Raw genomic sequence first — 26530 nt, forward strand, 5'->3', positions numbered from 1 at the left:
TTCATTATGTTTGAATACAATTTGTGTTCCAATATCCTCTTTGTATCTACGTTAATGATATGAGCTTGTAATTTAGTGGATTACTCCTATTGCCTTTCTTGAACAGTGGTATTACCTGTGCATTTTTCCAGTCTTTGGGCACAGATCTTTCGTCGACTGAGTGGTTGTATATGATTGTTAAGTACGGGGCTATTGCATCAGCATACTCTCAAAGGAACCTAACTGGTATACAATCTGGGCCAGAATACTTGCTTTTATTAAGTGATTTAAACTGCTTCACTGCTCCGAGGATAACTTGGCAGCTGATCTTGATTCGAGTTCTGGAATATTTACAACTGTGTCTTTGGCGAGGGAATTTTGGAAAGCTGTGTTTAGTAATTCTGCTTTAGCAGTACTGTCATTAATAGTATTTCCACTGCTATTGGACACAGAAGGCATTGATTGTGTCTTGTGGCTAGCATACTATGCATACAACCAGTATCTCTTTGGGTTTCCTCTGCCAGATTTTGAGACAAAAGTTTCATTGTGGAAACTATCATAAGCATTTCATATTTATGTCTATGCTAAATTTCAAGCTTCTGTAAAAGATCGCCAATCTTGAGGTTTTTGCATTCATTTAAATTTGGCATGCTTTTTTCCGTTGTTTCTGCACCAGTGTTCTGACCTGTGTTGTATGTCATGGGAAATCATCTCTGTGTCCTTTGTTAATTTATTTGTTATAAATCTCTCAATTGTTGCTGATACTATTTCTTTGAATTCAAGTCACATCTGGCCTACACTTACATTGTTAATTTGGAAGGAGTCAAGACTGTCTATCAGTAAGGCATCAACCGAATTTTTATCCACTGTTTTGAATAGATATCTTTTTCATTCATTTTTGGTGGATTTGGGAGTTGTGGTATTGAGTCTCACTATAACAACCCTGTATTCATTAATCACTGTATCCAGTTTGATGTGCATTATTAGCTCAGGAAAGTGTGATTTCACAACTGTTTACTATTCGAGTGGACTCATGAAATAATTGCTCAAAATAGTGTTCAGAGAAAGCGTTTGGCATAATTTCAGATGATTTTTTATGCATACCTTCGGATTTTAACATGTATTTTCTCCAACATATCGTGGGAAAATTAAAGCTGCCAACAACTTATAAAATTAAAGTCAGATATGTGTTTGAAATTAGACTCAAGTTTTCTTTGAATCTTTCAGCAATTTTATCACCTGAGTTGGTAGGTCGATAAAAGGATTCAATTATTATTGTATTCTGGTTGTCGACAATGACCTCTACCCATATTAACTCATGGTATTGAGCCGACACCATATTACAGCATTCTACCATATTCTCCTTAATATAACTGTTCCTGCAGTGACTCCCACCCTGCTTGCTATTCCAATACTGAGCGTGACTATATACTGATGTTTCACACGCAATTTATATAGTAGAAGACATACAGCCACCCCAGCTATGTGCCCTGTCCATGTTCCAGTGCATAAATTAATGACAACTTATATTTCTACTGTGATGAACTGTAATTTTTTAATCTCACTTGGGATTGTTTTATTTTAATTAAAAGAATTACTTTGTAATTGTCTTATGAATTGTTTACTTTTGTGACTTACAAAACAAAACTATTTTATTATTGTGTCTATTTGGTCATTTGGTATCATTTTGTTATCATGGGTTGTTTTTACAATCTTTCTATTCCATTAACTGAACTTAATTAACTCGCTTGTGCAATCACGTAAATTTTGGTCAAAGCATTCACCCTTCAGGTGTCTGTTGTAAATGATTCAATGCAGTGAGAAGCTTCATGTTTTGTAGTTGTCAATTTAAACTTTTGTTTGATGTATCAATTTAATTTCATTCTTGTTGATGCTCAGCTATAATCAATCTGTAATTGACTTGGTACCTTCCACACGCTAATATATTTTCAATGTTGCAACTTTTCTTTGGTCAGTTGAATAGTTACAATATTACTTACAGGATGTAATTTGTGGTGTTAACAAACTCTAAATAAATTCTAGATTACAATGCTTCCATCCTTCCTGATCACTGTTTAAAAAAAAAATTGTGTTTCAAAACTCTGTTCTGTGGTTTCAACCTGCTTATCATCAGGTTAGCAACCAAATGATGCCACCCTGGTGGTTACCCGGTCACCATAAGGATGTTCGCCACTGCCTGCACATGTGGTTTTAGAAAATAACTGCAGTCTGACAAGGAGGCCATTCAACATCACATGACCCCTATTCTATTACAAATCACATTGGATCTGTTCCCTCCTTTAATAACGCTACACATCAATCATTCACTTACTTTATTAATAAAAAAATAAAAACCCATATGTGGTGTCACCGCCAGACACCACACTTGCTAGGTGGTAGCTTTAAATCGGCCGCGGTCCATTAGTACATGTCGGACCCGCGTGTCGCCACTGTCAGTGATCGCAGACCGAGCGCCACCACACGGCAGGTCTCGAGATACGGACTAGCACTCGCCCCAGTTGTACGGACGACGTAGCTAGCGATGCACACTGACGAAGCCTCGCTCATTTGCTGAGCAGATAGTTAGAATAGCCTTCAGCTAAGTCAATGGCTACGACCTAGCAAGGCGCCATTAGTAGTTTATTGCCTGAATCTACAGAGTCTCACTTGTATCGTCAATAGCGATGTACAACAAGGATGGATTAAAGTTAAGTATTCCAGCAGCTGCGTACTTTTCTTTATAGCATTCATTACGTATCCTGTTTCAGACCTCACGCCATCCTTCGTGTGTTTATAGCGTGCATTGCGGTCCCCTCAAATCACACTGTGTCGGCACTTCTGTCGACACATCACCATAAATGTGGCATTGTTCAAAGAACACAGTGCTGTAACTAAATCGACAAAGCCACACCCTATCTCAACTTCGCAGAGCCACCGCACAGAGACACTGAAATATGGCTGAGCAGATCAACACATACCCCCAGTTCATGATCAACAATTAAGATGATGGCATCATCATGTAGGGCACTAGTGAATATTATGTCTCATTTTAAACTTTAATTGTGAGCATTATGTCTATGTACTCCAAATGAAGAGCCTTGTAAGTGTGTGTATCAAACAATACTTTTTGTAAATACTCAGAACATTCCAGTGAAAATGGATTATATGAACACGAGTACATCTTAATACCTACATTAGAATAACGTGAACTAATATTTTACATGTTCTTCTTTCCACTCCTCCTCTAGGAACAAGTAACAAACCTACTGTTGTAATGACGACTGCATTTTCGTCAGGTACAACAGTAAACATGTATTGGTTATTTTTATGTCATATCCTTATCCTTGTCGTACAAGTCTTTCAGTTGCTTGTACTCCTCAAAGCTGTCTCTGAAGCCAGCTTCATATGCCTTTATAACTCTGCTGCTGTCACAGTCCTGTTCTGACAATTATAGCACTGTCACCATCACGGTCCTTTGTCGACAACTGTAGTCACCACATGGAAACTTAACAGTTACACTCACATTCCAAAATTTGAATTGTGTGTGTGTTCTGCACAGTTGTGTACTCTGTTTAGACTGAAATAGTGAAAATTTACAGCAGTCACATACATGGATATAGAAGGCTGAAAGTCATTCGCAGCCCAGCAAGATGACATAAAACTGTTGCCAACAGATGTGAAGGTCTGGCTTACACATGCGACAAATGGACTTTACGATATTCTCAAAAACTAAAACATAGTGATGTATGATACAAAACAAAGAATCAGCAACTCACAATGTAATCCATACAGTGATTTCTCACGACTGCATGCATGTCTTGGTCACCATAAACTTGGTCAGCTACTGCACGAAACAAACATGCCCCATCTTCTTCCATTTTCTTGATGATGAAGCCTTTCCTCTTGATAATTTTTTCAAACCAACGGTCACGCTGTAATTATGTTATACCATTGAGTAAATGATTTATTAATTTATCTCAGAGCAGTTTAAACAGATAACAAATATGTGAACAAGTTAACTGTTTAGGTGCGTAGAAATGACAAGAGGAACTTCAATTGTATTTTCGTATGAAAATATAGGGTGTGTCATGCCATTGGAGTCAAAAATCATACAGACAGTAAAGCATCATAAACTGATTGAGATACGAGGAACCAATAGTCGGAAATGAGTATTTCAGATGACGTGATGTCTTGAATGAGCTATGCATGTGGGGTTACACGTTTGTATAGAGCTTAGGTTTATGCATTGACGTTGGTGGCACAACCTTGAAAAGCAACACACAGTTTTCTGTAATGAAATGACTGAAAAAAATTGTAACAAAAAAATAATTAATGCACAGTAATGAAATTTCAGGAATATATTTGTCTAGGTGACATATTTAAGTGCTTAACACTGCAAGATCACACGTTAATCTATGTGCAAGATAAGCCATTACAATGTGAAATGCTGGTACACCAATAACCAGCACAGCTGCTAAAATGTTGAATGCCAGCATACAAACATGCATGCATTGTGTTGTACAGGAGTCAGATGTCAGTCTGTGGGATTGAATTCCACGTCTACTGCACTTGGTCAGTCAATACATGCACCGTTATTGCTGGTTGTGGGTGATGCTGGAGTTGTTGTCCAATGTGTCCCACATGTGCTACATTGGAGACAGATCTTGTGATCAAGTAGACCAAGGGAACATGTCAACACACTGTAGAGCATGTTGGGTTACATCAGTGGTATGTGGGTGACCATTATCCTGTTGGAAAACAACCTTTCGAATTCCGTTGATGAATGATGACAAGAGGTCAAATCACCAGACTGATGCACACACTTGCAGTCAAAGTGCATGGGATAACTACAGGAGTGCTCCTGCTGTCATAGAAGATCACACTCCAAATCAAAGCTGCAGGTGCAGGTGTAGGTAAAGTGTGTCTAGCAAGCAGACAGGTTGTTTTCACACCCTCAACTGGCCTCCTCCTAACCAACGCAAGGCCATTACTGGCACAGAGCAGAATCACCTTTCATCATAAAATGCAAAACACTTTCATTCTGCCCTCCAATGAACTCTCGCTTGACACCACTGAAGTCACAAATGGCTGTGGTTTGGGGTCAGTGGAATGCATGCTGCAAGGCATCTGGCTGGGAGCTGTCCTTGAAGTAACTGATTTTTAACAGTTTGTTGTATCACTGTGGTGCCAACTGCTGCTGAAATTGCTTTTGCAGATGCAACAGGATGCACCAGAGCCATACTCTGAACACGATGGTGTTCCCTCTTGGTAGTCCCATGTGGCCATTTGAAGTCTGCTCTTTCTACGACTGTATGGTCTCATACCCACTGCTGCCAGCAATTGTGTACAGTGGCTACAATCCTGCCAAATTATTCTGCAATATCACAGAAGGAACATCCAGCTTCTTGTAGCCCTATTACTTGACCTTGTTCAAACTCGGCGAGGTGATAATGACGTCTTTGCCCGTTAAAGATATTCTTGACTAACATCAGCTCACCACATCTGATTTCAAAGGTAACTGATGCTCACAACTATTACAGTGTATATTTAAAGCAAATCTGAGTTGCATCCTTACAGTGACAGTACTAAGGCTACTCTTATGCGACTGGTGTGAAATTTAAATAGACATCATGTAGAAACATGCGTAACAACATTTGTTTGTCACGCAACTCCTCCTTGGTGTTGCAATTTTTTCCCCCATCAGTGTATGTCCATAGAGGAGCACTGCTCATTAGGGGGAACTTCGCCTATGTGGTTAACAGATGGTACAGCAGGTGGTAGCACCCAGAATGCCAAACAAATGTACAGATTTAAGTTTTGTGATGGACGTGATACAAAGTGAAAGAAATTCATCACCATGATTAGAAATAGGCAAAAAATTAGGATGTTATAGCCAAAGAGATCTGGCTAAGGTTTTTTCAAACAGGAGAATTTGAGATCACATGGGAGAAATCTGAGCAATAAGTACATGTCAACTTGCCCTTGAAACACCCACATTAAAAAATATAGTGTGGAGCAGTAATTACAAACTCAGCACTAACAATGTGTGCAAGCATTGGGAGTCAGAAGAGCTTAGTTCTGTCAATGCATGCGTTATAATATATGCATTAAGACTGATGGTAACCACTCTTTATGAGCTTAAGTTATACGAGGTGTAAGTTGCTTACGTAAAAAAATGTAAATATTCACTTCCGTCCACATGCTCATGATCTGAACACACTTCTGATACAGGTTTAATTTTGACCCTTGAGGTATGGAACATCCTGTGTATTACAGATATTATATATTTGGTAGACCCGTAAGTTCACAGTGTTTTTCCATTAGTTTAATAAATACCACAGATACAAGTAACACACACTTCAGTCATCAATAACATACTCTCTTTCACTATTTACAACAGTCTCCCAATGCTGGTGTAACTTTTCGATACTACGACTGTAGAAACTGCATGGTTTTGAGGTAGTGAACTCTTTGAGCCATATTCAAAACCCATTTTCATCTGGAATGCGAGTTCCTTGAAGGTTCCAGAATGAAATTTTTTCTCTGTAGTGGAGTGTACACTGATATGAAACTTCCTGGCAGATTAAAACTGCGTGCCAGATGGAGACTCAGACTCGGGACTTTGCCTATCGCGGGCAAGTGGTCTACCGACTGAGCATCTGAAGCAGGGCTTGTGACCCGTCTTCACAGGTTTACTTCCACCAGTACCTCTATCTGTAAAGCACCTGCCAACGAAAGGCAAAGATCTTGAGTTCGAGTCTCAGTCCAGCACACACTTTTAATCTCCCAGGAAGTTTCTTTGATGGTTGTTCAATAGCGTGGAAAAGGTGAAACTCTGAGGGCACAAGTTCAGTTGAATAAGGTGGTTACGGAGTGACTTCCCAACCCAACTCCTGTATAGCATTTTTAGTCGGTCTAGCAGAATGCGGGCAGGCCTTATTGTGGAACAGCATCATTTCATGCAGTATTCTTGTTCACTGTTCTTGAATTGTATCTGAAAGATGTTTCAATTGTTGACAATGAATGTCAGCAGTGATGATTACACTTCAGGGAAGCAATTTGTAGTACACCACCCTGTCGCTGTTCCACCAGATGTGTAACATTATCTTTTGCGGATGTGTGAAGTCCCTGTACAGGGAGTTGCTCCTTTGTTTGGGCTCAACCATACTTTCATTTTACTTATGTTACCATAAAGATATGATACAGGATAGGAATGGTCAGTGTTGTTCATGAGCCAACTGATGACGAGAAAGCAGAGATGCGCATATGGCCGCCCACTGATTTCTGTGATTTTGGCTTAGAGGCCGTGGTACCCATACACCCCAATCTTTGAATCTTCCCCATTGCAAGCAAACATCGTATAATAGTGGAATGATCACAGTTCATCACATTTGCCAGTTCTCCAGTACACTGATGGAGATCATTGTGGATTAATGCATTTAAAAAATCTTCTTTGAACCCTGAAGGACTTCCTGAACACAAGAGTCACTATGCCAAAAAGAATCTTCTCAAAAGGAGAAAACCATTTTTCTTGCCATGCTCCATCCAATGGCATTATCTGTACACACGGTGGAAATGTTTCTGGCTGCCTGCACTGCTATCACCCCTCAATGGAATTCAAACAGAAGAATACGTCATAAATGTCCCGCTTTCTCCACTTAGCACGGAATTTTCTAGTGTCCACAGCTCCTCTCACGATCCCCACATGACAAAATGACAATATGTACCCTCAAATTGTGGTAGTGAACTACAAATAAAAAATGGCAATTGATAAATAAACCCAGAGCAACCAGAATGGCAATGTGCAAATGATCATTTGTGCCAGGTTAAAATTGTGATTGGAAAAAAGCTACATTCCTTCTATGTATATAAGTAACCGACATGCCTTGTACAATTATTTTTATTTCTTTCTGAAAATTACAGAAGATGATTTTATACATTAAAATCTTTAAACTCCTGCCAGTTCTACTCCAAAGTTTTGTAAAGCAAAATTAAAAAATGGTATAGTTCATTACATCGCTGTAGAACCTAGCAAATCTTCAGGATAACAGCATCAAATAGTGTTTCAAACTTTCTTCATTTTCTATTCTACTGTTCTTTCATTTATACACAACCTTTTGTTTTTTTTTAAATCATCAAATAACTTATAATATTCCTCACAGCAATTAATAAGTGCTAACAACTTGTTATCTATTCCATATTCAGATAGTGTGTGTACCATAAAAGTAATAAAAATATACTTAAAACAGTGCAAGGGCTTTGTATACAATAATAAGAAAGAAGGAAATATCAAGTTAATTGGTATATATTGCCAACAACTGCTGAACCTACACTCAAATTTTGAGGTGTTTACATCATAGACACTATAAATTTTTTATATTTGATGATTATAGTGTCAGTTTTGTTTTAGTTCCTGAAGACGGGTAATGTACATGCAATTGGTAAAAGTGAAATCCCTATTTCTGTGTAAAAAGAAGAAAGAGAATTGATTAAAGCTGTGTGTTGGATCACGAGAAGCTTGGACCCTGTACTTTCACAAACAGAATATTACCAATTATGCTATCTGAGTAATGACTCAAAAGTTTCAACTTTGATATCATAGAGAGGAAACAGTGGCAAGTAGTGAGGGTGTCTACAAGGCTTATTTACACTTACCCATTTCAAATGGAAGTAAGGCTATGGTTGTGACAATACATACAATAAGATAGTTTGACTCAAGCACACTGATTTAATGACAGAAATAAGGTTTCATTGGCATGTTTCGAGATAAACATAATTCCTATCACTAAATGTATGCTCGGGGCAAATTATATTAGTTCACAAACCATATGATGCATTCAGAAACTGCAAATGATAGTTCACTGTCTGTGGAAGAAAGGCAGCCAAGTCTGAAGTCCTGCCTCCAACACAATTTTAACTCTTGACAAATTTAGTTACACTCATGATAAGCTTTGATAATTCAGAGAGAAATGTAACCCTGGAGCTGAAGCAAGTGAGTTAAGGAATTAGCCTGATATTAATTTAAATAGCTAACATTCTAAAGTGTGTTTATAATACTAATGGCTGAGCCCACATACTTCTGACTAGATCCACTACGGAATTCTGGAGATATCAAAACCACATAACTTTTACAATCTTTATCAGCGTGGCTATTTCTAGTTACTGAGAGTTATTCTTAGGGTCTTCATAATAGAAATTTCACTGGCAACCCCAAGATTAGGCCATACAAAACTTTATACACGATAGTGAATATTATAGCTCAGTATATGCCCAAGGTCTTACCTCCAACCAGTCAGTCTCACTCAGGGCTTGGTCATCACACGGTCCATACTCATCACCGCTGTTGTAACCATTAGCATGGTCATCAGCAGACTGAGATGGACCTGCTTTTGGTGAAGTGACAACAACTCCACTACAACCAGCAAAACTTGGTGGGGAGGCTGCATTTCTTTCGCGTAGCTTACTTCGACTGCTTCTGAAAATATCAAACCAAGTACATCTCATATTTCCAAACTTAGCAAAACTTGTTTGCTGAACAGGAAAATTTCCACTATGGAAAATGAAAAATTTTGATAATGTTATGTACCCAGGTACCTCAAAGCAAAAACTAATATTGCAGTGTAGATGTCACTCTCAGCAAGTACCAGTCTATGATTTACTGTAAGATGTGCTAACACTATTAACACAGAAAATGCATACACAAAATGCACGGTGCTGTGCTGAACATTACTTATTGTCAATTAAGTTTACACTTGACTATGCAAAACACTGACCCCAGCCGAAAATTCTAAAACGCCTGAAATTCTGAACAGATTTTGTTAAATTGTTGAATTTACTGTCTTTGTACTTGTTGGTGATTCATCATTCCTATAATAGAATATTCGCAGTCATGTTTTGTATGAACATTATGTGTTCACTTACAACTACCTGCAGATGATCTGTTGCTTTAGCAAGAAAATGCACCATCTTGCTGCTTACAAACTGTAGACATGAGTGTGCTGATATACAGCTGCCCCCCCCCCCCCCCCCATACTACTGCGCATATTTTAGATGCAATATAGGGAGATTATGTGCCTTGAGTGCAGGTCAGCAAATTGTGGGAAGTAGTTGAGCAGTCAGGGATAGGGATGCAACATATTCAGTATCTCATGCACTACACACAACTAGATGGATGTATGCAATACAACTGCCAAAGAACACATTTTATTTGTTCTTAATTATAACTTCACACACATTCTGTTATAAGATACTAAATGACATCAAAATCACAAGGAATTAGTTGTGTTCTTCACATAATTATCTAGCTTATACATAAAAAATTTCAAAACCCAAAATATTAATATTGGCAAAGAAGAAGCTGAGTAGCACTGTGGTGTAGTGGTTATGATACTAAACTGTCGCATGGAGGGTTGTGAGTTCAAAACTCACCTAGACTGTACAATTTTAATTTCTATATTTGGTTCGAGTACATTCTCAAAGTATCCACAAGTGCCAAGAATCATTGTACTGGAATGCTCTGTAGCTGTATATATACTGTATGTGTACTGGCCAGAGGCAGTTTGCTCCTTACTCTTTTATGTGCACGTGCTGAATAAACCTTCGTTAAGTGAAGTTAGTGTTTGTCAATCATCTAATTCCACCTTCTTCTACGTGACAATATATTTCTTCATTGGTATACTATTCGTAAGTGTCTTAAAGGAACACACATTTTCTTCTTGTTGCTACTACTGAAGACTGAAGAAGTGATGCTAAGCATGAGAAAGTTTCTTAAAAATACTTGCTTTATTACAAATGAAGATTAATCATTGAACTTGAGTGTAATTTTATTTGGATGGCTATACAAAACAATACTTGGATTATTCTATAAATTTAAACTTAAGTGCTTCAGAATTGACTTACAGTCCCAAAATACTATATAACCACAAACTTTTTGAATTAAGGGAAACTGAACTTTAATCAGAATTGAATACTAATATTCATGTTAAAGTCTATAGTGAAACATTAAAGATATGCAAAGTTCACTTTGCTGTTGAAACATCTGACGAGTTTCAAGATTATTACTGAATGCTGACACTAACCTCATCTAACAAAGCCATTCTACTTGCTAGTAAATAAACATTATAAACGGGTTCAAGTTTGTATGTGTTTAATGGAAGCAGTGGAATAAGGTTTGAATACAATCATGTGATTTGATGCATTTTTCAATCTAGCATTGGGCCATTTTATGGTTTTTACAATGTTGTAAATGGAAAATTTTAAGATAATCTGAAGATGCCCTATGAAGCCAAAATGTGTTGTCAATCAAATAATAAATTTCAACCAAGACCATTTTTACTTCAAATATCCTACATATTGTTGCTGTACCAGACAACCTAATGGAGTGGAAGATATTTTAAGGAAATATTTCACTATGAAAGCATTTTTAAAGCTAAATCAATGAAAATTTGTATTTGACTTCAAAGTTAAAAATACAGACATATGTGTCAGGGGATGAAAGTTTCTATCAAAATGTCACCACAAGAAATCAAAAGGCAAGATTAACAAACACCAGCATCACTTTTTGGTCACACACACATTTGCAAAAGACCATTGCTGAAATGGCCTTAGTGTGAAAAGTTTAGAAGGTGTTGCAATTTGCGAACTAAATCAAAGAAAGCTATTTAACAGTCACCATGACAAATTGGTTCCGTCAGAATCACATACAAAAAGAAATGGCTCATTAATACATTAAATTTTCAATAAACCTAATATATAGTCATAAAATTATCTTTGTTGTAATTACTCCACAAACTAATCAGTACTGATGACAAAATAGATACCATGTTCGAATGTAATTCCATATACAGGAATATCCATTTGAGATGACTAGGTGCACTGTTTCTAGATTGTTGATTTGTACACGTACAATGTGTATTTAAATTAAAATTTTTATAATAATTCCAAATCTTGTAGGAAGAATTCCTTTATTAAATTTTAATAGCCTATTTGAAGCTTAGGTTGCATAGACTAGATATACTATTTGCACTGTGTGTAGATTAACAGATGAGCAATGGGTGTAACATACAAAATTTGATTTAAAAAAAATCTATGGAGGCCACACAGTCTATGCGAGCGAAGCAGCAGATGCTAAGCTAGTATATATAGTTGTGGTTCTGATATCAGTACCTGTGAGGACTGGAACGGTGTCGACGTTTTGTTGCTCCATGGCTTGGGCCACTATCATGTTCATAGTCATCATAATGTGGACTTCGTTTCTCTTCCCTTGACCAGCACGATGGTGAATTTAGTCTTTCATGACTCTCACTGGCCTACAGGAATAAATTTTGAGTTGTTAAAAAAATTGATCCATAAGATGACATAAATATGGTGCTGAAGCATTGTAATCAAGTTTCAGAACAGCTTAAGAGAAAGTGGTAGTCTATCAGTTGAGAGTCTCATCAAATGAATCATGAAAACTACAAATACAATTTGCACAAAGGAGAGATACAAGTCCTTACCAACAATCAGAATGTACTGTGATGTAATTCTATTTATAATTCTTGATATGAATGATTCCTATAATGTCCTAGAGCTCAAGGGTATTAAAACAAGAGCACTAATCTTGCATTGTTAATGGTGGCAGAAACCACTTCACTTGTCCTCCTGTCCAATTCTTCTGAACAGTTTATTCAACTTCTCAACTTCTGACAGACCAAGGTTTAAAAGCAAATTCTGAGACTTATTGTCAAATCATTGGTCTCATAATGACATCAAAACAAACAATGAATTCATGTCATGCCATGATATGCCATGCACGACAATGTACGTAAATAATTTAGTTTGTTTTCAATTTGAGGAGGCGTTACTGAAGATCATTTTTAACAATCCACACTAATTTAGTGATTCACATTTGGTATGAAAAACAATTTGAAAGGTCAAACATGACTCTGGTGATGGCTATGACTAAGACTGACTACAGGTGAAATTCACTGAGGGGTTAGGATTTTGTAAGGACGCACAAGCCTGAAGGAGAACCTGCTAGTATTTACGCTGACTTTTTATAACTTTTTCTGCATGTGATAATGTGACTAAATTTTTATGATTTTTTGTTAGTGGTGAGTTATATCACATTTGTAATTTGATCAGTGTTTTGTTCATGCCATACATTGCCATAAGAGAACTAGGTAACTCCCATTTTTAACACAGCTTAGGAGTCAACTGCAACAAACTGCACTACTTCCCAAAATTAACAACTGTCACTTATAATCAGCCAGTTGTGTAATCCCCAAATGTTCCACAGACAATGTCACTTAAGAACAGATGAAAATACAAAAACCAACAGTATAACTTTGGAAGCTTAATACTTTCAGTTAGCACGAAGACATATAACATCACAACAGACAATTATTGCAAAACAGTGCATCATTTTGTGGCAGGCCAAAAACATAGAATAATCTGCCATTATTTAGAATGCAACAATAGGCACTTAGCAATAACTACTCCATTGATTTACAGCTTACAAAAACCCTTATCTTAAGGCACGTATCCATCTAAGTAATGTGGAGATATTTATGAAGGACAAGAGGAATTCATCATTTTGTCTGTGTTTCACAGTGGCAAAATTGTATTTATTGTGGACTCCACTATTCACAGTGTATTCCCAACTTTGGTGTAATATGCCTCACATTTTGATGTAGACACCATTATTTAATCAGTACAACTTTGTTCACTCAATGGTCAATGATTATTATAAACACAGTCGGGGGCAATATTCACTTTTAGGTTATTTCAAAACAAGCTACACTTTCTTTGCATGAATGTATCACATCTTGTAGCATACTGTTCTCAAGCATAAAATTAACTGGTTAGCTTTGATTCGCATATTTCAATGGCGAATGTCTGTTGTCATTATTGCACTTATCATATAGTGTGTTTTACACAATGTCACTTTCTTGCAATTCTTAATGACAAGTAGCATGGAGCCATCACTTTCAGTTGGAACTCCATGGTCTTTTCCATTCAATCCCACCAACACTTTAAAGATGAAATTTTTCTGGAACTTTCTAGCAGATTAAAACTGTGTTCCAGACCGAGACTCGAGCTCGGGACCTTTGCCTTTCGTAAACATGAACTCTACCAATTGAGCTACCCAAACAAAACTCATGACCTGTGCTCACAGCTTTACTCCTGCCAGTACCTTGTCTCTTATCTTTTAAACCTCACAGAAGTCGTCCTGCAAACCTAACATTCCTGGGAGGAAGCGGTGAGGATGGGTCATGAGTTCTGCTCAAGCAGCTCTGTTGGTAGAGCACTTGACCACAAAAGGTAAAGGTGACGTGTTTGAGTCTCGGTCCAGCAAACAGTTTTAATCTGCCAGGGAATTTCATAGCAGCACACACTCCACTGCAGAGTGGAAATTTCATTCTGATTTTTTTCCCTATTGGTTGCTTGTGCAATGATTATTTTACAAATTCAACTTAATCACTAGAATAATTACATTAATTCAAAATATAACCTTTTGTTAGGAACAGACTACCGAGTCATCCTCTATTCCCTTTGTATGAGTAAGTCAAATGCTCAAATAGTATCATAATTTATTCATTATTGCTGCTTGTGCTTTAAGTAGGTTCTAAGTGTTCAAACATTTTATTCATATTATAACAGGAGATCTCTGTTTATCTCAACCCTGTCAAGTCCAGCAGTTTAACAGTGAAGTGCATTGCCAGAAACCGAAAGGTCGTGGGATCGAATTTCGGTTGTATCACTGATTTTTCAGTCTGTCTTTAATCTAGCACTCACCTCTCAACAGTAGGGAAATCTCTCAGAAACAAATCAAGATTCTGATTTCCTGCTCAGATAACTGAGATAGGTCACAGAGAGAAACATCGCCGAAGTGGCATTTGATTGAAATACTTGCACCGGGCCACTGAACCACACAAAAATCATCATATGTATCTCGATTCTTCATTTTTCGTGAACTATAATTTTAAAAAATTCTCCATGTGTGAATTGGCATTATTAACTGTTGTAACCCGTGATAATTGACAGAACATTAGAACTGACAGATCGTAGGACTATCTACATTATTTTCGATAATGCCAATGCTTTCTAGACACAGGCATCCATAGTTGATGTACATACCCTTATTGGTGCTGTTACTACAATTTTATACTACTACAGAAAATCTTTCCAAACAGAACACACCGAAAGCTTCATTTCATATCAGGTTAATTACTTCTTATGAAATAACTCCTGGGTACTTTGAAAAGATACATTTAGAAACATTATAAAGTCAACATTTTCATTCCACACAGAAAATTGTTTGATAACTTTTCACTTATTGTTTTCTCAATAGAGTGAGCAAGTGAATGAGCGGTTCAGTTACGCCCTTCACTTCATTTTCCCTTATATATGTATCGTAGCCAACATTTCTTTTCATACTTCATTTCTCCATTTCAGTTCACGCAATTACATACCAGTGGAAAATATTTCTATCGGAGCAAAAAAAAAAAAAAAATGGCAAATATGCCCCCATTTATTAAGAGATTGTCTGAAAAGCGGAGTATCATTTGCCTCATTCTGCCTTCCTCGGCACCTTTAAAAATTTGCCCATAAATTTTTGAATACAAACATATTAATGTTATTTTTAACATGCAACTCACCTCCCACTCCCACAAGATCCTATTCAGCTGCAACTCATTCACATTCACTAGTCCGACACTGTACGTTGCTCACCCATCCATTTGCACTTGCCTATTCTCACTCGTCCACTCAGCCAAATTCATTGTCAGTCTCTCTTTATGACTCTGTCACTGTACGGTCTCGTAGCCACAGTCTCCTTTGTTCTGTCCTCCTAATACTGTCTCCTCTCACTGTCACGTTTCCCTCTTGCTCTCTCCACCACCACCACCACCACCACCACCACCACCACCTTAGTCATTCCTTCCCACTGCTGCTGTCTCTTCTCTCTCTCTCTCTCTCTCTCTCTCTCTCTCTCTCTCTGTCTCCCTCCCTCCTTCACTGCCATTGACTGTCTCTCATTATCACTGCCTCTCACCTATGTCCACCTTCTCTTTATTCCTCTCCCACTGGCACTATCTTCTTCCCTCTTTTCCTAGCACTGTTCTGTCACTGTAAACTATGTTCCACTGCTACTGTGTCCCTCCTTCTCTCAAAATACCACTGTTTCCATCACTCTTCCTATACCACAACAAGTGTCTACTACCTTCCACTATTTATTACTTATCTGTCTCTTTCCCACTGCCACTGTATCCTCCTCCTTCAGTATAAAAAGTGTGAATATGTTTGCAAGCCAAAATTATTGGGACAGTTTTCAAAGGTGCTGAGAAAGACAGAATGAGGCAGCTGGGACCCACTTTTTTCAGTCAGACTTTTAACAAACAGGCATATTCACATTTTTGCAGTCTGATAGGAGCATTTTTCTGTCGGTTGCCTTTCCCTGCTACAGCAGGGCACGTCACTCATACGAAAAGAAAGTTTAAGGGTCACTACAATATTTATAGTTTACTTATGCGACGTTGAAATATCACAAAACTGTACAATTTTACACCTCAGACCGGATTTTATGTGCACAAAAATTTTGCGTGGGCTTCAATACGACAACATATGGTTCCCTGAATCCTTCCGATGATAGAAGAGACACTTTATAGCGTATCTCTCTGTGCTACATCACTTTATAAATGTTTGTGCTTCACCCTGAATTTTACGTGTAAAAGTAAGGTAAGTTTGAACCACTGTATTTCAGAAACGGATAAAGATTCAAGAAAATTTTCACAGTTCTGCAAGATTGGGATCTTAGGGATACCTCATACAAATTTCAGCCATTTCTCATGAGCTAAATGATGCCTCCATAAACCCCTAATGTGCACTGATAAACCACATCTAATGCAAAAGTAACCAGCTGATTTGCCCCATTTGCCTAAGCTGTAAGATGATCCTTCTGTTAGGTATGCAGATGGTCCCTACAGAAACAAGGTGTGGTGCAACGCAACATATTAGGTAGTCCATGCTGTTGCGTGTGTGTACAGACAAGCAGGGAACTGTGATAGTTAAGTTACAAATTAGTAATAGAAAACATTTTAATCCAATTCCCTAGTTGTCACAGGTGTTTTTTTCTTTTCCTGGCACTGGATGCGACTTTCTCCTGAACGCGTTAATTTAGTTTGATACAAAAGTCATAATTCAGACACATTCAAACAACTACCTGGACAATATATGTGACTGTGTCATACTAAGCCTCAACTGCTTATTATTTAGCTAAACAAATGCAAAACAGAAATGAACAATTAAAACAGAATACAGTATTTAAGGATGTTACTATGAAAATAAACAAAATAAACAAGTAATTTTTGCAGACTGAATCTTTCATTCTATAGCAGAGTACACACTACTGTGAAACGTGCTAACAGATAAGAACTGTGAGCCAGACAAGGCTCAAATGTGGAACCTAACTCTTTCACATGTAATGCAGGAGACAACCTGTGTAGTTTGAAAAGGAGAGGCATAGTGATAGAATTGACATTGTGAAAGTAGATCCTGGGTTGTAATTGGATATCTCAGCATGTACAAGAATTTCCTGCAAAAAACAATATTTCAGGTTCAAGTCCCAGCCTGGCACACAGTTTTCATTTGTCAAAATGTTTCTTGTCATTATATGACGAGTTTCGTCTAGACATAGTTAATCCCGTTTTGTCACTGATAAAACATCAGAACTCCTATTAGAGAAAGTAAATGAAACCCTCAAGGGTGTTTACACTAATAGTTCTATATGTAATCATGGGACGAGAGCCAGTTTGGAGTTACATTTATCCAGAAAAAAATAAAGAAAAATTCAAAACCGCATTTTATAGCAGGGGATAAAACTGTATAATAAAGTGCCATAGGAAGTGAAAAACCTCACTGAAGCACATTTGTTTAAAAAAGTCAGCTAAAATGATCGTAATACTGCATATTACACAAAGTTTACTCAAGAGGACTCAGAGTACTGGATAGTAATTTCAGTAAATTCTTGATAAAACCCTTTGTGCTGCATTTTCTTTTTCACTATTAAATTAACTATTTAATTGTTGCCACCCAATGCTTGAAATAGTACCACGAGGAAACTAAAACCATACTTCTGATTAAAATTCAGTGCCATTCCATTCTTAATGCTTAGATTCTCCACAAGTGAAGACGCGCAACATATTCTGACAACAATTCCACTGACAGCTGGCCATTATGTTGTTAGACAGAAACAAATGTGTGATTTGCAAGTATGTGGGCACTCACTGTGAACTTGCATTCATAAAGTTAAGGCATTTCATCCATGACTGCTCGTGTATAAACCATTAACATTTTATTTTTCATAAAAGAAATATATATTTTACCCAATATTGGATAGAGATATAGGAGATTTATTTTCCATATGTGAGCATGTAACATTAGTAAGACAACGATCTGGACGAATGGCGACACAAATAGTTTGAAATACCCAGAAGAATAAAAAAATTATCACATCTAAAATCTTGAAAATTGTTTGCACTTTATCATACTAACAATATCAAGCACCATTTACAATGATTAAGTGATGCTGAAAGTTTAAAGATCTGCACAACTGAAAATTTCATTGCATTATAAATTAAGCCACGTACACTGAAATCATTTGATGGGGTATCTTAACTCATTAACACGCGAAAAACTTTAATGTTACGTACGCATTAACTTACGTGTACTTTACAAGACACATCTCGATTTGACACTTTGAACTTCAGTTGGCATCATGCTTTATTTATAAAACAAGTATCGAGCATGTCCCATCTTCACTGGCACTTAAGAATTTTTCCCGATCTGGGGCTTAATATACGCAAACTGCAGAGCGCCCGCGACAAAAAAATTTTCACTTCGGCGCACAAGCAGTTCGCAATAGAAATGAATGCAGAAGATACCAGTGAATGTGGGGTCATTTTCGATACTGATTTGGAAAATAAAGTGTAATCGTTAACAAAGCTAGTCGAACACTAGGTAAGACGGAAGATATGGTAGGAATTGAACTGTGTCCTTTATGTACCGTCCCTACTGATGCTTGGAAGATTTAGTGGAACATCTGGGAACCGAAGTCAGGATAAGCGAACAGAACTCCAGAGTTCTTTTAGTTGCTATATCGCTTAGGGTCCTGGCACCTATCTCGTCTTAATATTCCGTAGGAATACGTCGAAGCATAACAAATGCAGCTAGTGTCGAGGTGGATACACATCGCGTCTGACCTTAAGACAGAGTAATCAAGGCGCTTGAAAAAGAACGCCATCTTTTCGAAAGGTTTCACACAGGAAAGAATTGTGCGACATCACGTGACGACTAGATGCGCGGCAAGGTCGCACACCGCACGACGCAACAGGGCACACATGTCACAACATTTACACGCGATACGTGTTACGGGAGACGGAAACTGAATTTCGATGTAGTGGGCCTGAACAGGTATTGCTAGCGCGATCAAATCTCTGTTTTCCGAGTGTTAGTAGTTGTACACAGATATTGTTTGTAGATCAGCTGTTTCAGACTTCTTCAGCATCATGAAACGAAGTTTGTCACTACCTTCGTAATAGTTTTTAATAAAGATGTAGTTGAACCCCCCCCCCCCCCCATACAAATATCCATGAACTCTAAAGTGAGAGAGGGAGGAGGGGAGATCGTTCAAAAACGATTTTTAAAAATGTTATCCATGCCAATTAAAGCGCGCGAAACTGTTACGGTAATACACCAATCCAAATAACGCACATTGGAGAAAAATGCACAAAGTGATCCATGGTGGCACATCAATGCACTCCAACATTTTGAGATTTTAAATGCCTAGAAAACTTACGAATGATTAAAGAAACATACCTATTCCTGTGCTCAGAGTTAGCGAATGTTTTATCGCCAGCCACTGCCTGTGGACGAGAATCTTCTCGCAAAAAGATATAGCGCGTACAGCAGTTTACAAATTAGCCACCAACGCAGGAAAAGTGTGGTTGCCATACAACTCACTTTTGATAATTCAGCAAATATTTCATGATTTATATGCAAATCTGAAGTTAATCATGACGAAAGTGGTTTCTTCATTTAAATAAAGGAAACAACTTACTCGTCAGTCCAACACATCTGCTTTCCCTTCACTCCACATGGATCACTTCGTCTACGACTCTACGTGAACCATCATTTTAAAAAGTAATTAACAGCCTAACAACCTAATCACGATTCAAATACGGAAGAGTGAATACATGGAGCATCAATCTACTGGAAGCGAAACCCGCATTTCTAGACACTGTTTAACCCGTACTACATGTACACGCCCTTCACTATATTTGCCTGCATTTGTTTCTAAGGAGTTCTAACCAAATGGTAAAGAGAGCGGTTGGAGCCGCAGCCGCGAACCGAGACCATCAAATGTAGGTCACAATTCGACAGCAAAAAATGTTCCATCGTCGAAAAAAAGGCGGTGGTCTGTTAACTTTTGACTTGACACTTCCGAATTTTTGAGAATATCGACGTAGAATTTGTGTGTTGCCTTAGTCATAATGAGCACGAATTCGCCGTGCAAGTCCCGTGGGCCAGACTTGTGCACTAGCCTTCCGCCTCTTTGACGTCTTACGTAAAACCTTCTTCGGGGGAAAAAAATCAGTAATTCAGTATTACAAATAATTTTATTCATTTCGTGTGGAAGAGCAACAAACTTTTACATTTTTATTTTGGGTTAATATTCATTTCACTTCAACATTATATGTTATAAAGAACCCGAATTGGCATTTCATAATAACGCTTATTCGAGGCATGCAGCCACGGGATGGTAGGTCCGCTGCTGTTCAGTACCGAGGAAATTGGATAATTTTTTATTTCGTCCATCTCAGTTGCACTGATATAAAAATTCAGCTGTAGTGGTTACCGGTTTCGGGCTGACATGCCCATTTTCAAAACACACACCTTGCTATTAACCGTAATTATTCACACAATATGGTGGCAAAAGGCACGAACAGCTTCTGTACAATGAAGTATACAATGGACAAGTCATGTTTCTTCCTACAGTCACTCAATGAAGACAATATCTGTACACATATGTTGGGATTTGTCGAGGAAATAACATAAATACATGATTTTGCTGCACCAAGGGCTGGAAATCAATAGACTACATGGGCAGTTCTTCCATATCAAATAAATTAACAACAACATTTAAATACTATAGGGCATTTTTTTGCCAAAAGGTGCATTTTATATGAAAAATTGTGTATGTCAGCATAAACGCATGTCTTATTAAAGCAGCTCACTAAGAGCAGATGCGCGTATAGTACATAATACGGATGACATCTCGGGGCCAAACAAAACGTCCATTACAGAATGAGCATAAAATTGTGAGTGCAGTTCCCAGAAAGACAAGCCTTATGAACAGACTCTTCCCATGAATTTAACCAACGTGAAATGACAACATCGTTAACTAAGTGAACTGACAAATCAGAATTATAACACGGTATTTTTCAAGAAAACCACGTTTACAAGAAGGTCGGAGAATAAACTCTAGGTGAGGTTTCGAATCAGCACTTGACTGAAATGTAAGGTAAATGCTAGAATCGTGAACCACTCCTTCAGACACCATAAACAAGAAAAATTTGCAACCCCAAATTTCATAAAACTGAGTGTGACCCAACAGAATAACAGTACTAGAAAATTTTTAAAAATGCTTTTACGGTCGCTACCATAAGCCAACGCGCTGAGTGTCAACTCATTTTGCGTGGACATGAGCTAAGGAAACAACAACGATTGGCTGGAGGTTGGTCCCAACAACTCAATCCACTAGAAAGTCAGTAACGAAGTTATTTTGATCGAGGCTTAACAGTATGATGCTGTGTCGTTTGAGTAACTGTGCTGACACGATTAGGTGACTAAATTTATTCCATTTTACGTCCTTTTTCCCACGGGGCTGTTCGTTTAAAATGAAGCGATTTCTGCAGCATTGTGTGAAAATATAGCGTTGTAATCGCCGTTGTTATACAGGGGAAGAGTGTTATTTATCACTGTCCACCGGGTTTTCCTTTATGCTACTGTGTTTCCACAGCTTTCCGGTAGGATTAACGAATGAAAGTGTCACTATTCCGCAGAAAACTTTCGTGCGATATAGAAGTAGTGACGATGATTACGATTCTCCACAGACGCACTTCAGGCTAGTTTCACACAATATTTTACAGTCATAATTACGCGGGCAGTGCAAAAAGGCCATAATATTTTCATTACTGATTAGTATGTTACATTTGAGACGAATAGGAGTTCCTTCAGAGTTACTCTTCCCACCCAAAAATTCAATCATTATCGGTGATCAATATTAACTAAACTGCTAATATGATACTTCCGACGCGTGCGGGGCTAAGACGGGGAGCAGTGACACGATATGCACTGTGTCCCTTCGATGAAGGAAGAAAGTGACCGTGAGAAAAATCGTGCGTAAGGATGTCATCGATCCGAAAGTTCATTGACCACCAACGTTCTGTTCTCAAATGTGAGTTGTTTTTGTATTTATTTGGCCTCGAGCTGCCCATACCTTCCTTGGGCCTAACTCACCCACACAGCCGTAGAGGGACTCTCGCATTGTGAAGGCCGTTCACGAAAACTAGACAAAATGGAACAAGAGGGAACAGAGCCGTGGGTGTACAGTTTATAGCCTGACAACCACATCATACGTTCCTTAATCCTTTAATTGACAACGATTTCTAACATATGGTATAAGCACTAAGAGACCTAGTACACTTTATGTAGCAGTGTTGTATCCAGTTATCCATTGGCTACGCACAGTTGGCAACACCAATCAGTTGTGTGCCACTACATGACAACTGTGAGCTGCCGTGCGTAGTTTGATTATAGATGCGAAAACGCTTTCAAGCAAGCGTTATCAATTCATTTTTATGAAACTCATATAGGTAAATTAATACTTACTTACAAAACAATGAAGCGTGTACTGGAAAGACAATTTCTTAAAGCAACATCCGATATTTTTTACACAAATTAGTGTAAATGCTCTATTTCGTTCAGGACGCCCCGTTTATTCGAAACAACGCTACAATAATAATTTTCTGAAAACTTTAAAACAGTGTCAAATAAGGGGTAAATTATTAAACTTGCCTCAGCTGACGTGCAGACAACGCACTACACAGCAAATGCATAAAGACACATCGTATTTCCCCTTATGGCAGCTCTCTCTAAATATGGATAATGAGAAAGAACCCTATTACAATATCTGTGGCGAACTGTTTGAGCTCGTCATAACTTTTAAATGTTTATAGGTAATATTACAAAGCGATAATGAAACAGTATGAACACGTAAAAATTTTTTGTCATAACTTTTAAATGTTTATAGGTAATACTACAAAGCGATAATGAAACAGTATGAACACGTAAAATTTTTTTGTAGAGAAGTCTAGTGCAAAATTTAATTTATTGGAAGGACTGTGGGAAAGTGCATTGCATACGTAACAGGACCAGTATATTTTAAGTTAGTTTCGACAATTCTAGAGTCCTTACACAGCCGACAGCAAATACCAAACGAATGAAGATTCTCGTTAACAGAATCGTAAGCTGAGATGTACATTATGTGAAATACTTGTATTTGAAATGCAAATACAAAATGCAAAATACCTATTTTCATTTTTTCGAAAAGCATTTTCTATTTTATTTGAAATCCTTAAAATACTGATATTTTGTATTCATAAATTACAAAATGCTTCTCTCGTTTTTTTTTTTTTTATTTCATACTTCGTTTTCATTCATTTAAGGAGCCATTTGTTTATAAACAGACGTAGGCCCACGACGGCTACAATGGCGCAAAAAGCGCCAAAGGTGTCCCTGTCAAGTGAATATGACCATGACCCTGGCTTGAGTACATACTATATGTTCACCATTATTGTTTGTTCAACGTAAAACGTACCGAAATCATCTGATAATTGGAATTGAATGGAGGAGGGAGCGAGGTCACACACATTACATTTAATAGTTTCAAGAGATACCACGTATAAAGCCAGATCTCAAAGTAATTCACACAAAAAATTTTATAATGCAGCCATGTCAAAATAACAAGCACTTCGCAATCTGTGTTCAAGGTCTCATAGAGCTTACGAAACCTATTTGGAAAATCCCCTACGCACACATGTCCAACACGATGCAATTTATACTATAATTCTTGTCAACATCTACTCGCTGTCAAGGACACGCCAAAAGAAACATAAGTAAACTCGTGTCAGCAGCTTTTAAAAGAATTGAAATACCTTTTCTTCATGAATACATAAGCTGTTCAAAACCTACTGCTGACAGCATAACAAGTTTAGGAGGGAAAAGGGTACCTACTATGCATGTCTTCTGCCAGAAATACTGAGAACTTAAGGACTGCTAAGCAGTTTGCAAATGGACAAACCTACATAACGTGGTGTGCTGATCGAACTTGAATCTTATTATATGTTTATTGAGGACTTACTCTTCTGTAGCCTGCGATAGTGGCAACACTACAATAGCTCTGCAAACATTACAATATTTAAAATATAATGATATTGGTCTAGATTCCTTGAAGAGATATCCAACTGTATAAAAAATTTCCTTAAATATAATACTTGTTTAGCAAGCTGAAATAGAAAAAATAACCAACTATTTGTATTTTGAATTTAAATACTTTTAATAAACTCTCTTTTACATCTCTGATCATAACAAATCTGTTGCATACATCGCGAATATGGGAATAAGGTAAGATAACTGGTGTACGTATTCACGTTATTTTCCGCTCGCACCCATACGCTGATGTAATCACGACAGAAAGTCAGCGTGCAGTGTACAATGGTTATTACTTTTTATCTGATTAAAAACATTCCTAAAGCTTGCTTAACTACAATAAGTATTGTTCCTGTTACCATTTTTGTCAGTGCTTTCAATAATAAACAGAAAACAATCGACTGTCAACAGTATCTGACCAAGGAAGGAAGGTGAGGATTTAAAGTCCCGTCGACATCGAGGTCATTAGAGATGGAACACAATCTCGGAATGTTTTCAAGGATAGGAAAAGAAATCGGCGGTGGCCTTTGCAAGGAATAATCCCGGAATTTGCCTGAAGCGATTTAGGGAAATCACGGAAAACCTAAATCTGGATGGGCGGACGCGGATTTGAACCGTCGTCCTCCCGAATGAGAGCCCACCTCGCTCGGTCTGTGTCCGACCACAGTATATATCACCCACGAAATGTTCCACGCCACTGCAGATTTTAATACAGTCCTGTTAAATTATATGTTCGACTGTGCTTGCTTTCACAATTAGTTGATATCTCGTGAGTGTGTCCGCGGAAAAAAACAACACATAACAGAATATTAACACTTTCTTTTTCAGGAAAAAATGTAAGAAAGAGTCACGAAGAAAAGTTAACAGCTGATAAACTGAAGGGTGTACAGACTTCACAGTCTTACTTTGCAATCACGTCACCGAATGCATCATATGCTGTGGGTATACAAAAGCAGTTCCCTGGCACCCAAAGAGAGCGAGACTAGAAGACGGAGTTACAAGCTAGTGTATTACGTAAGTACGTGACGGGCACGTGTGTGACCTCCATATCCGTTTTGAATGCGTCGCACCGCAGATTCATTCTTAGTAGTTCTCTGCCACTAACAGCTGTGGTACAAAAGCTCTAACGGCTAAAACCGAATATAATTATATTAAAATGCTGACGTGTGTTATATTATCAAGGTCGTTTCTTTAAAATTCAGCATTTGTGTATTATCGATGTTCGAAAGTTAACGCATCTAAGAGACTACAACAGAAGCGTTAGTCAGTGAATACATAATGACGTGTGACGTGTTGATGACCAACAGATTCACAAGAGGTGTAATTTGGCAGAAGGCTAAACGTTTGCCTGAGACAATACATGCAGTAGTTACAGAGCCATATTTCTCAAAATAAAAGTTTAGAAGTTGCTGCGTTGTCCTACGTTCTTCCTCTATTCCCCGCTGTAGTGAAAATATGGAGTTTCAACGAAGTGATTACAACACAATCAAATAGAACAGCCCAGGGAAATATGCGATCACTGTGACTATTGCACTGTGGACACATCGAAAATGCTGTACGAATAGAATGGCCACATGTTGCCCTTGTCAAGCGTACACAACTTCATTTCACTGTGTTTTAATCATTTCAAACTTCACATTTGCTCTTCGATAACGAATAAGGGAAGAATATACGACAACACAGCAACTTCTGTTTTGAATATATGACTTTATAATTACTGCAAGAGACAGCATGTATTTATTATTTATGGCTATTTCAGTCAAATGTTTAACTTTTTACCAAATAATGCTTCACTTGTGCCTTGTTCATCAGCTGATCATAACTGTGTTATACGGTAATCTAAGGGGAGTTAGAACAGAATTTTTTTTCACATTTTCGGATTTTTATCTCATTATAAAATTTGCAATTTTCCGAATAAAATGATTAAATATATAATCACTCAAACTCACATGGGAAGAATTTTTTTTTTTTTTTTTAAATATAATCTACCCAGCTTGAAAATGTTAAAATTTTTACGTGT

The 26530-nt window shown here is 37.7% G+C and overlaps 1 protein-coding gene across 2 annotated transcripts in view; it reads right to left on the minus strand.

Moving 5' to 3' along the window:
- The window catches only part of LOC124554734 (OTU domain-containing protein 5), a 93696-nt gene that overhangs the window by 31458 nt on the left and 35708 nt on the right, over nucleotides 1-26530 (minus strand). The window contains exons 2-4 of one of the 2 annotated variants that reach the window (XM_047128384.1): nucleotides 12145-12287; nucleotides 9262-9451; nucleotides 3756-3911 (exon numbers count right to left, since the gene is read on the minus strand). In XM_047128384.1, coding sequence (XP_046984340.1) covers nucleotides 3756-3911; nucleotides 9262-9451; nucleotides 12145-12287 — 489 coding nt within the window. Of the gene's footprint in view, nucleotides 1-3755; nucleotides 3912-9261; nucleotides 9455-12144; nucleotides 12288-26530 lie in introns of both variants that reach the window. The other variant, XM_047128383.1, reaches the window with a different exon arrangement.

Source organism: Schistocerca americana, chromosome X (assembly GCF_021461395.2).
Source record: "Schistocerca americana isolate TAMUIC-IGC-003095 chromosome X, iqSchAmer2.1, whole genome shotgun sequence".
Lineage (NCBI taxonomy): Eukaryota > Metazoa > Arthropoda > Insecta > Orthoptera > Acrididae > Schistocerca > Schistocerca americana.